This window comes from Ochlerotatus camptorhynchus, unplaced genomic scaffold, assembly GCF_037179485.1.
Source record: "Ochlerotatus camptorhynchus isolate MF236.1 unplaced genomic scaffold, CSIRO-AGI_Acam_v1.1 ptg000294l, whole genome shotgun sequence".
Taxonomy (NCBI): domain Eukaryota; kingdom Metazoa; phylum Arthropoda; class Insecta; order Diptera; family Culicidae; genus Ochlerotatus; species Ochlerotatus camptorhynchus.
In genome coordinates this window covers 192,760-206,318 of record NW_027040783.1, presented here as the reverse complement: position 1 = coordinate 206,318, position 13,559 = coordinate 192,760, and the positions used below count along the sequence as shown (strand labels likewise).

Here is a 13,559-nt window from a genome sequence, read left to right as displayed (position 1 = left end):
TCAAAATTTGTCAATTTGATGCAATCTCGGAGCCTTCTGGAGTATTCCTATTTGCTATGAGTAGCTATTTATATAAAACCGGGTAAACTATGATTCTCGATGCTCAACAAATCACACACTAGCTTTCATTTCTCACATTGCACATCATCTTTTTGCAGGAAGTCTTAAGAATCTTCATTAATCTTCTTTCTATCTACTTTATTGATGCCGCCCTCTCCGTATTCTACGGCAACATCTATAAAGTAATCCAAGATACTGTTCCGGTGAAGACACGAAAATCTTGTTTGCAATTCCAACAACCTTGGTGGAATCCGCAATTGCGTAATCTGCGTAACCGTCTGCGTAAAGCTCGAAAACGTTACTTTCATTCCCGGACCGCAGCAAACAAGTATACGGTGCAGCTAGTAGAAGCAGAGTATAATAGTTTGCAGGAAGCTCGCTTTCGTGAGTACGTCGACAACCTCCAGAGGGGTTTCAAGGAAAATCCATCGTCGTTCTGGTCTTTTATCAACTCTCGGAAAAGATCAGCTGGTATTCCCGTGGACGTCACCTACGGTAGTAGAAGCTCCACCACCGACACCGCTTCTGCTGACCTTTTCGCTGACTTTTTCCGAAGTGTTTTCGAACCCGATCAAACTTCTCCACCGCAGCAATACATTGATTAGCTACCAAGATACGACATTCACCTGCAGCAGCTCATCTTCAGTCAAGACGCTATTCTCAAAGCCCTTTGCTCAGTCGATCCATCAAAAAGGTCCAGGCCCGGACCGTATTCCACCGTCTTTCGTCAAGAACTGTGCAGCATCGTTGGCCACTCCCGTTATGTCTATTTTCAATCGATCGCTTAAGGATGGCGTTTTTCCGGATGCCTGGAAGCTCGCCTCAATTACACCAATCTTCAAGTCCGGTAACATGCACAAAGTGGAAAATTACCGACCTATCTCGATCCCGAACTGCTTGGCCAAAGTTCTCGAAAGTCTTCTGCATGAGAAGTTGTATCCAGCTGTTCAACCCATAATCTCAGAGTTTCAGCATGGAGTCATGAAAAAGCGCTCGACAGTCTCTAACTTGATGACTTACACGAACACTCTTATAGGTAGCATCGAGAAGCGTCAGCAAGTGGACTCCGTTTATATCGACTTATCTAAGGCTTTTGACAAAGTCCCTCACGACCTAGCCATTATGAAGCTAAACCACCTTGATCTTCCACCGTGGATCGTTTGTTGGTTGAAATCATACTTATCGTCCAGGAAGGCTGCTTGGTTCCAGATCCGAAGTATTCCATATACCATCGATGGTTCCACAAGGGAGTCGCCTAGGACCTCTCATTTTCGTTCTGTTTATTAACGACGTGTGTGATAAGCTAAGTTCCTGTAAGTTGCTATATGCGTGTGTGATGTGTGATCAAATCGATCGTGGATTGTTGCGCACTACAAGCTGATATAGAGCGATTGTCATCCTGGTGTCAGATGAATGGAATGCAAGCCAATGCTGCCAAATGCAAAGTGATTACCCTTACCCGCTCTCACTCTCCGATCATTTTTGATTACTCTATGAATCAATCGCCGCTGGAAAGGGTTAATGCCATTAAGGATCATGGGCTCATCTTGGACAGCAAACTACGGTTTAACGAGCACATATCCATGACAGTTGCAAAGGCCAACTCCATGCTAGGATTTTTGCGCCGCAATACTGCACAATTCGACGACGTGTACGCCCTGAAAGCGTTGTACTACTCTATGGTCCGCAGTGTTCTTGAATATGGAGTACAAATTTGGGCTCCATATCATGCTGTTCATGTACTGCGCATTGAGAGAATCCAGAAACAGTTTATAAAGTTTGCATTACGACGTCTGCCATGGACAAATCCAGATCGCTTACCTCCGTACGAGCATAGATGTGCGCTTATTGGACTGCAAACACTAACAAATCGCCGAGTCTTTCTCCAGAGGATGTTCATATTTGACATGATTAGTAATCATATTGACTGCAGTTGTTTGCTCGGGAACATCAATTTCCACACTCCAGCTCGCCGTCTCCGCAACTATTACTTTCTGTGGACTCCCGGACATCGTACTGCTTACGGTTATAACAATCTCTCGATAGATGTTGCAGACTGTTTAATGATGTGTGTGATGTTTTTGATTTTAATATAAGTAGACCAGTTTTTAAGAATAGGATTAAGTCACTTTCAACAGTCTGTATGGCTAAAATGTCAAAGATGGAGGGCCCTTTTATAAAGTTATGCGAGCATTACGTCATGTGTCCTTTTTTAGTAAACACGGCACCGCTCAAACGTCAATTTTTTTCGTGAATTCATTCCGTGCATTGGTTAATTAGGTACTGCAGCGTGACGTCACAAATGAACTCAGTGTTAATCGGCTGAACCTTTTCGACAGTTCAGTGGTACTGTTTACAAGCACTTAGTCGTTTTTTCGAAAAAAAATATTCTAAAATTTCCGAATTTAACTTGAAAATTGTTGTTGAAAGCAACAATCAATACGAAACTAACGATTTCAAACTGGCTCACTACTTGACTAGCCTATTGGTCCCAAGCAAATCGATTAACGTACCCCCTTCTAGTATAAATTCCAGCACTACTCTATGTTTGTTTAGCTATGAAAGTTTGACAGATAAAATGAGGGGTTAGTGGATTTTCCTATGTTTCGAGGGGTGAATCGATTAGCTTGGGACCGAAGATAGTACCAGAGCTGAGCCAAAAAGTAGAGCTCGTTTCTTCGGGACCTTCTGGTCTTAGAGTTACCTCTATGGTGAAAGGATGTTGCTCGTGGACAATGCAGAAGTGCGGTTTACATCTCACTGCAGTCTGAAAAATTATCGAGAAAATCTACCCATGAAAAAACAGGGGCGGGATGTGCTGTCAAATCGGCCTACTGAAAATCCATCAATGAGATGTAAATGTGTAAGGCTCATTGAGTTTGCCATCTCTTTCGTTTTCCCGCTGTTTAAACGGTTGAAGGAGTGTGACGACAAACTCCAATCCATATAATTAGCCGGATTACGAAAGAGACGATAAATTTACTGGGCCCCACCTGTTTACGCTCATTGATTTGCCATATGTGAATTTGGTTCCAAATATCAACAAACCATCGTAGCTTATGGCTTTGTTGTCGATTGGAACCAGTGATGCGAGGTAGGCGACAATTGTTCGTATTTAACAGTCACCTCTCACCCACCAGAGTAAAAATCGACTAAGTCCAAGTAAACAGTAGCACTGAACTGTCATCAGATTGAGGTTAACCCCGACGGTGCAAAACCTAATGTTTGATACACGCTATTTCAAAACTACAAAAAATTAGATAGAATCCCCCCAGATCGGTCAAAACTGAACCTACCCAAAAATGGGTAAACTATGTTGGGAGTGACAAGTTGACAAATGAACAAAGTCGATCGGATTCATGCCATGTCTTTCTCTACGAAAGACGATTAAAAGACAAAAAGGTCTATGTTTTGGTTTCGACTCGACTGCTTCACAAGCATGGGAAAATTCATTCACTCGCGCGAGCACCACAGAATCAAAATAGCCATCCTCACCTACAAACAGATTGCCGAACGAGTGTAAATTCTTCCAACCAAGTGACTCTGCAGCAGCGCTGCCATTTATACAGATTTATCTGTATTATACAGATTTTTAATCTTAATACAGACCCGATACAGAATACAGATTTATCACAGATTTTTAAATTACAATACAGATTTATACAGATTTTTATAAAATGCTTGAGAAAAAAAAATTCAAAATTTATAAAAACAAAATAACTTGCTCGATTTTATCAGCGTACCCCCTTCTCTCCTAAATTAATTGTTGTGCTAAAAACCATATTTGGTTGAGTGGTAGTTTTATCAAATATCCGAGAGTTTTTGCCCCTCCAGTGGTTGGAAAACTGTTTTTGCAGTATGGAGAATATCACAAAATTCGCGACTCTCTACTAAATATAACTTCACAGAAGGAAAAAGGCGAACATGAAAGAAAACGAAATCCAATTTGGCTCAAAAGACTAGAAGAAGCTTACTCGTCGCTATGCTCCTCTAACATAAAACAAAAATTAAAAAGTTTATGGAACATTTAATCGATTCCACTGTGCGTTTATATAGCTGCCTTTTAATAACTCATGATGACATCAAAATTTGAGGTATTTTTATTTTGTTTTTTCAGCATGCATGCAATAACATGTTGATAACTAAATTTGTAATCTAAATAAAATATCCATATCAAAATAAGTTATCAAGCAGCTCTCACTAATATCAATATATGTTATAATTTTGGTATTCTTCGGATATCTTTTAGCTCTCATTTTTGTTCTGTTAGCCATCAACTCCATCAAAATGAAATCAATTTGAGTTATCAGGAATAATGAAAACAACATAATTTTTGTTTTCATTTTGTTCTCACCCTCTGCTCGGGAACCTATCAAATTTCCATCGACAATTAATCATGTTATGGTGTTTTTGACAGCATTCACAACCAGAGGACCAACCGCTTTCGGATGCATATGGAGCTGGTAGTAAACGATTTGAGATTGTATGGGGATTTACAGTATTAATTGAATATTTCCAATATAAGCATGTATGTTAAATACAAGAAAAGTGCCCGAGCACATTAAAATGGTACAAATACAAGTACTCGTAAACATTTTACTTGCATTGAAAATGTATTTCGTAAGAAATTGCGGATTTTCTGATATTCTCCATACTGCAAAAATGATTTTACCAGCACTGGCGGGGCGACATCTCTCGACTTTTCGGTGTAACTACCACACAAATGATGTAATTAATTGTATTCATCTATATTAAAAATATCAAATAGTAATAAACTCGTGCACTTTTTTGCATTTAAAACTGCTTATTAGGAAGATAATGAATAGAAACTAAAATCTCCATACATTTTCAAACGGCTTCATATCACTCTTATAAATATGTACGGACGATATCACAAATGGCGCAATTATATCCAGTATGGTTAGTACGATAGCCCGAATAGGTGGTTAAGCACTTTTTATGGTTATTTTGTATGCACTGTATTTGTAAAACAACAAAACATGATTAATTAAAAAAAAATCGTCAATACAGAAAATACAGATTTTTTAATAGAGTGGATACAGATTTTTTATAAAACCACCTGGCAGCTCTGCTCTGCAGCTCGGCTCAGAACTGACAGCAGTAGGAAGAAAGAAGGATAAACTGAAAGGCAGCCGAATAATTTTCTCTAGCGAGGGAGAACCAGATTGAATGCGTAAAATCCGAATTCTAACGATTTAAATAGCCGAGTCAGATACTTTTTGGCTCACTGATTTAAATCAGTTGAATTGGCCACGGCAGTGTTATGTTATTTGCGTGACGCTTATGTTTATGTGTTACAGTATAACAGTTTTCTCGATATTAATAGCGATTTAAATGTGTCAATGTATGTTTAAAGCTAGAAAATAAAAAGTGATTCTACAAAATTCTCATTCAGCTCACTCAGCAGAAAATGCAATCGAAAAAGGCTCAGCATGGAAAAAATAATAATCTTGAGGTTGAGAGGAATCATCCACACTACTAAACTCAGAATCATTCATGTTACGCTCAGCTGTCTGTTTTGCTCAATGGATCAATGCAAATGCTGAGGTTTTGACAGAACTGTGCTGTGGCTACCACAGTATTTTACATTTGATCGTCCATATACAGTAGCGCCAAAAGCATGCTGTGGTGGGTTCAAAACTTGACCACTAAAATAATCAATTCTGCGTTCATCGAAGAAAATAGAAGCTATGCGAATAGACGAGTGCACGGATGGATTTGAGTTCACTCACTCGACAAAAAGTGACACAACAGCGGGGTCCTGTTTACTAGAAATGAACATATATGTGTTCATTTTTAGTAAACGGCCCCGCTGTTGTGTCACTTTTTGTCGAGTGAGTGAACTCAAATCCATCCGTGCACTCGTCTATACGAACGAAATCAGTGCGGCTCGTACAAGCTGCTGTTCGTTTCTGATGTAGTGTGCGTGTGAGTAGTAAATGCAAAATGGAACGATTTTTCCCATGCTTGATGCTTCATACTTATAGCGAATTTGTTTATTATCCAGGTTGGAACCAGTTCCAACCCGTGCGAACCCGAGCTTATTGTCAATGCGAACCTCAACCCGAGCCAGGTTACAAAAACAAACGTTCACACTGACGTTTGACAGATAACAAGCAGACCCAATCTTGATACCCGATCCAGGTTGGCACTGAATCAAAACGATCAAAACAAATTCGCTATTAGCTTAACATACTGGATCAGTGTTGTCAGTTATATATAATATATGAAGCGGTTAAGAAGTATTTTAGTTCATTCAATATTACAATAGTTTAATTTTTCAAATTGTCTGGACAAATCTGGACAAATTCTCTAAAATCTGGACCAGTCAAAAATTTATCTGTATATCTGGATGATGCCTAAAAAACTGGAAGAATCCAGATAAATCTGGAAGGTTGGCAACGCTTGCTAGAGCTTGTCGGTCATTCTTTTGACTAAAGTTGACGCAATCGCACGCAACGGTGCAAACATTCATATCATGCGTTCTTATCGACTTCGTTCGGTAGCATTTGAACTAAAGTATCGTACCAAAAGCATAATTTACCTGTTAACGCAAAAATCATGGATTTATTTGATATTTTCTGCTTGATAGGCCCAAAATGGGCGCTTATGCCGAAGTAGTTCTCTACCCTATCACACACATTTTGCGTCTGTAATATCTCAACCATCTGTCATTCAGAACGCATGTTTTGTTTTATAACCAACATACGGGCAACAGACAAACCGCTGCGTACAAATGATGTGATACATCATGCCTACAAAATGCCACAAGGTCCACTTGTGAATGATTCTTCCGTTGTTTGTATTCTACTTATTTACATTTTAAAACAGATTAAAATTTACATTTTATCATTTGTGCGTAGTGGTGCTAAATAGACCTGTTGCATCGAATTTCACTAGTTGTTTTCATTCAGTGTAAATAATTATAAAACTAACGGCATTTAGCTTTCGATATACAACAGGCTGTACAATCCGCATAAATGTAACAATGGAAACAATAAAAATCGTTCAAAATTGATGCCGGACTTGGTGATAAAACTGTAATAGCATCAAAGAGGTATGAACATTGAGATATCATAAATAAATAATTTATCAGCAGGGACAGGTCTATTATGGATGTATCATTTGTTTGCATAGCATTTATGTGAGTGTTGTCGAGCGCTGTTCCTACATTGTATACGAATCATTATATCAGGTAGGTACTTGTTCGTATCAAGTGTGATGGGAATGTTTTTTTTTTTTGGGAAATTTCTGGTCGAACGTGATTGCGCTTCATTCTCTGGGATCTCCGTTTCATATTAAATTGGTGATGATTGTCGGTAATTTATCACGTATGGTTTGTGATGCATTTGGGTAAATATTTGAACTAACATATTAGGTGGTTGCTGTTAGAAACGCTGCGTTTGATGAAATTGTATTTTCATGTAGCTTGAACTTAGTTTCACTTGATGAATTAAGTAAATTTCAGTCCATTAATTTTCATGCGTTTATTCCGCACGTAGTTTTGATCGTGTCACCCCGAATTGCAAACAAATTTGGACCAACGCGTTTGAAAAATCTGGTAAAATCTAACTAAAATACGGTGTTATTCAAACTTGTGTATTCTACATGAAAAAAAAATCGTACAGAATTTGATTTAGGGCCTGTTCATAAACTACGTAGACAGTTTTTTTTTGGGATTCTTGACCCCCCCCACCTGCGTAGACAATTGTCCATACAAATTTTTTTTAATTTGTATGGGCCGTGGATAATTGTCAACCCCCCCCCCCCCCCTAAACTGTCTACGTAGTTTATGAACAGCCCCTTATAGTTGCATCCCAAATTAACGGTGTGCCTTTTTTTTAGAACATTTCACTCTATTATATAGAATAAAACGGATCAAACTGAAAGTGGAGAGCAGGGCTGTCATTTGATCACAGAATGAGGGCTGAGTTTTCTGGAATCCATAATACGAAAAACAGTCAAACACAAAGCTTGTCAGCCTTTCTTAAGTGGACCCTATACGTTTGCTTTTATTGACAATAATCGTATTGTCAATACATTCTATATTGACGTCAATACATCGGTATTGACAATAATTCTGTATTCACATAATCAATATTATTGTCAATAATTCCCCTTCGCGTCAATATATTGATTCGTGTGGGGTTCGCGTTGAAGCACTGTAGTAAAAGTATGGACGACTGTCACCACAAAACTGAAAAAAGATGTTCCGATCTGGGACGGCACTTGACAATCGGGTAGCGATTTCGAACCAATTTGCTGTCAAATCCGAGTCAGTTACTGATTGGTCGATTTGACAGTAGCAATCGTGGAACAAAAAGGACAGAGGGATCGCATCAATCTGGCTAGCAGTGATGCCGGAATCAATGTTGACGTCAGTGGCGTTGTGAATTGTTTATATTTGTGACAGGAAAGTTGAAAAATTGATTGATCTGCGTGTTTTAAGCGATGGATATTGTGTGTTTATGGTTGTTTTTATTGTGTTGAGCAAAAAAGATGTACAAGATGCGAAACTGCGGTAGAAACTCCGAATAAAATCCAAATTAAAATAGAAAAAATATTTTACCTTCCTGACATCATTGGTCAACTCCGTCAAATACCACGCACAACTTTCCCAAGGGCATTCTTCAAAAACATTAAGAAGAGTGAGAAGCTCGATTGTCAACATCCGCCCCGGGTTCCGATCGAGTAAAGCAGCGCATTTTGACAGTTCGATTGTAAAGGCCCACGCACATTAGATCCGGATCGGACGCATTACGGCAAAGTGACAGCTAAATCTATTGTCTAACTGTCAAATTTACGTCAACGCAATGCAAACGGATCTAATGGGGGTGGGCCTTAACAACTTTTGACAGACGTTCATACTTTTGCTTAGGCTCTGAACCATTTGGTGGATTATTTTAACTTTTGGTTAAAATTTGACAGATGGAAAGTTATCGATAAACCCTGCTATCCGAGCGCAATGACATTTATATAAGGTCTGGGCCAACAGGCAGCTTGCTGGTGTTAGAAGCAAAAATGTTGTAAACATTGCTGAACATCTGCGAACAGATAGAAATACGTCACTGCCAACATACTGAGAACAGATAGAAATACGTCACTGCCAACAGCTGTTTCGTGTAAAAAGATAAACATTGCAATGAAATACGAACACCACTAAACATTTGCACATTTCACTGACACCAATGAGCCCTTTGGCCCAGACCTTATAAAAACGTCATTGATCCGAGCGTGGTTACTTCTGACAGACAAGAAGTTAAATTTTGACAACCGTGGCTGAGTTCTGCTCGAAAACCGATCGATCGGTAACAGGGATTTTCGAACATAAGAAATAACTTTCGAAATGTCACTTTTAACCACGAGTTAAATTTAACTCGGCAAATAGTTCACAGCCTTAGAGCAACCGTAACGGTCGTTGTATCAAGATTGGGTCTGCTTGTTTTCTGACAAACGTCAGTTTGCTCGTTTGTTTTTAAAACCTAGCTCAGGTTGAGGTTCACACTGACAAAAAGTTCGGTTTCGCACTGGGTTGGAACTGGTGTTAACCCCGATAATAAACGAATTCGCTATTAGTCACTCTTCTCCACATCGGTCGCTGCTATCGCGGTTATCAATTTACTCGCTGTAGTCCGTACCGGTAGTGAGCATTTCGACATTTCTACGAATTGCAACCTTTCTCCCGCGCTGCTATCGCGCTGCTAAATTTGGTAACGCGCTTCTCACCGAGAAGCCGACTGCTATTTTAGTTACTCGTATGGCAACCCCCGATACGGTAGCTGCGCTATGATGAGGGCTGCTAAAATAAGTTTAGCAGCGTACCGTTACGGTTGCTCTTAGAGGCCTTTAGTTTCCTGCGTAAGAGTAAAGCAGTCGAGAAGAGAAGAAAGCCACACACACCCAGAAATAACGAAAATGCAAAGTGTAGCCACCGCACCGGCACAAAGAGCGCACCAAGTGTAGGATTGCAAAGGAAATCCAGCAGAAAGGCAATAAACTGCTTGGTTATGCACTTCAAAGAAGACATTAGCTGCTTGTTGTAGTCCATTCGCTGTGTCCTGTGCCCTGAGCCGTGTGAATGTTACCACCGCTCAATTTTGGCTTAGCCTTATTGTTTAAGCTACAAGCCCTTAAATTCTGAACTAAATCGAGTATAATGAATCATTCCATGAATGAAAAAGTACAGGGGTGGCAGGGTGTCTGTCCTATTATTCATAATTATCTATTTACCTAAATGTCACGTTCCTACTCTAAGCTGCAGTGCGATCTCCTGGGAACGGCGATCACTGACGTTGGATGATGTGTTCTAGAAACGGTTACCAGGAATGCAACTTCAGCATGATGAAATGTTTGGATTTAAGCGGATAGTTACATTGTAGCATAGATGATTGGTTGTAGTAATGATGGTTGAGTGTTTTATGATTCTGTTGCTTAGCATTGCACTTCCGTGGGAACAATGTTTGGTTTTGTGGGTGATAAAGATGGACAAACGATGACTGATGCTGGGATGGTATGATTCTGAAGATGTTTATGCTGTCCTATGGGAGGTGCTGTGATTGTGGTTTTCATAGTAACTGGTTCTGGGGTTACGAATTGTATAACAGGGGAGCATTGGTCCGTAACTCCGAGTTGCGCCCACTAGGTCACGAACCAGAATGCAGACCGATTCATAGAGAGTTATCCAAGGGCAGTCGAGTGGATCAAACATGAACACTACGTAGATGACATGCTGATTAGCGTTGAGACTGAAGAAGAAGCAGTGAAGTTGGCAAGCGAAGTTCGATCCATTCACTCACAGGGAGGGTTCGAAATACGTAACGGACTGTCGAATTCTTCAACCGTCTCATCTTCAACTGCCTGGTTTGCCTGAAAAATCTGCTTCAAGAAATCAACCGGAAGCCATCTGAAAGGTGGATGACCTGGATAGAGGCATTGTCGAACGTCCGACAAGTGAGCGTTCCTCGTTTTTACCGCCACGTAACGTCCGCCAAGTTAACGAATACTGTGGAACTACATATTTTCAAATGCGAGCGAGAACGATATGGCTGCCGTTGCTTACTTCAGGTTCGAAGGAGGAGGAAACACGGAGTGCGCACTGGTTGGTTGGAAAATAAAAGTTGGCCCTTTGAAATTCCTTTCGATTCCGCGCCTTGAATTGCAGGCCGCCGTAATAGGAGCACGTCTAGCTAAGTGCATCGCTAGCTCACACCGAATGCAAATCTCACGTCGCGTCTTCTGGGCTGACTCTCGTGACGTTGTATGCTGGCTCCGATCTGATCACCGGCGCTACAGCCCATTCGTGGCATTCAGGATTAGCGAGCTGCTAGATACAACACAAGTCGGCGAGTGGAGATGGCTACCGACCAGAAAGAACGAGGCCGACGACGGGACGAAGTGGACAAGGTTGCCAGACTTTCAGCCGGACAGTCGTTGGTTCCGTGGGCCGGATTTTATGTAACCTGACCGGTTGGCAGTGTTTCAGCGACCGTTCTCATACACCGGGTTCGACTATTTTGGACCGATGCCAGTACTAATTGACTGACTGACGACAGATTCGTGCATCCTAGCCTTACGCAATTTCATTGCAAGAAGGATCGCCGTTGGAGATCATTAGCGACCGATGAACGAACTTCCTCGGAGCATCACGAGAGCAGCGAGAAGCCCTGAACCACATCGACCAAGACAAACTAATGTTCGAATTCGTTAGTCCAAACACCAACACATTTTGGTGGATGCTGCGAGCGTCTGATCCAATCTGTCAAGAAGAACATGAATGACTTCGACCCCCCCACGCTTGGCCTCTGTTGAAATACTGTGCTCCATGCTGATGGAGATCGAAATGATCATGAACTCAAGACCGCTCACTGACATACCGCTGGATAACGAAGTTAAACCATAGAGGTAACTCTAAGACTAGAAGGTCCCGAAATAACGTGCTCAACTTTTTGGCTCAGCTCTGGTACTCTCTTCGGTCCCAAGCTAATCGATTCACCCCTCGAAACATAGGAAAAACCAATAACCCCTCATTTTATCTGTCAAACTTTCATAGCGAATCAAAACAAACATTGCGTAGTACTAGAATTTCGACTAGAATGGGATACGTTAACCGTTTGCTTGGGACCAATAGGCTGGTCAAGTAGTGAGCCAATTTAAAATCGTTAGTTTCGTATTGATTGTTGGTTAAACCAACCGATGGAAACTAACGATTTTAAATTGGCTCACTACTTGACTAGCCTATTGGTCCCAAGCAAATCGATTAACGTACCCCATTCTAGTTGAAATTTTAGTACTACACAATGTTTGTTTTGATTTGCTATGAACGTCAAACGACAGATCAAATGAGGGGTTCGTGGATTTTCCTATGTTTCGAGGGGTGCATCGATTAGCTTGGGACCGAAGATAGTACCAGAGCTGAGCCAAAAATTTGAGCATGTTTCTTCGGGACCTACTAGTCTTAGAGTTACCTCTATGGTTAAACCCCACTAAAACCACTTCTTGCTAGGGTCTTCGAATGGGAAAGGGCCCCCGATCACCTTCGACGATAGACCTACTGTACTGAAGCGATCGTGGACAATGGCCCAGCTGTACGCCGATAACTTCTGGAAGAAGTGGGTGAACAAGTATCTGCCTACTTTGACCCGCAAATCGAAATGATTTCAACCCATGAAAAAGGAAATTTCCAACAGAATTCTGAAGAGGATTCCAAGGTAATTCCAAAGAGAATTCCAAGAGAGTTCTAACTAAGGGATTTGTAAGGAGAACTCCAAGGTGCTTGACAGTAGAATTTCAAGAGATAAAATGTAAAGATAAAGCCGTATCTTTACTCAAATCGATCCCAAAAGCAATATATTTTTATTTTTAACGTTTCGAGACTTGTTGAACAGATACATTGAGGTTAGGGAGACGCCACTATTCTGGACAAAAACAAGATTTAATACAAACAGAAATATTCAAATAGCATATTAAATAAAGGTTTCATGGATAACATGTCAATATTCCGCTGAAGTCCTGAAAAAACCTGGAAAACATAAGCTGAAAATTTATTTAGCTTAATGAGTAGACATCCGGTTGTCATTTTCTCATGCATTTTGACTTAAAACCCCATAATAACTTCGAACCAAAAGCACCAGCTCGTGATACAACCAAATGAGCTGATAGTTTGATACCTCGTTGAAAAAATAGAAAATATCCTCCCATATAAATTTGATGATGAACGGTAAAGGTATTAACGAGGTCGACATTTACCCTACTTAAGTAATAAGCAATATTCGTCAAATTATCGAGCTGGCAAATTGCCCAGCAACACATAGAAGTTCACTAATCAAATTTCTCCTATCCCATTGTTGCAGATCGTTGGATGTGATCGTGGTCATCGCGTAGGACCAACTCAGAAGTATCATCCGCAGACCAAAGAATGACTTCACGGTACGTACCCGCATCGTATCTCCCCATTTACAGCGCTCCCATAGTGGCATCCC

General features: G+C 40.6%; 1 protein-coding gene across 1 annotated transcript in view; it reads left to right on the top strand.

The window, feature by feature from the left end:
* LOC135706895 (TATA-binding protein-associated factor 172-like) overlaps positions 1–13,559 on the top strand; it is a 76,891-nt gene that overhangs the window by 55,622 nt on the left and 7,710 nt on the right. Inside the window, exon 2 of the mRNA XM_065228577.1 lies at positions 13,431–13,506. Coding sequence (XP_065084649.1) covers positions 13,496–13,506 — 11 coding nt within the window. The 5' untranslated portion in view covers positions 13,431–13,495. The remainder of the gene's footprint in view (positions 1–13,430; positions 13,507–13,559) is intronic.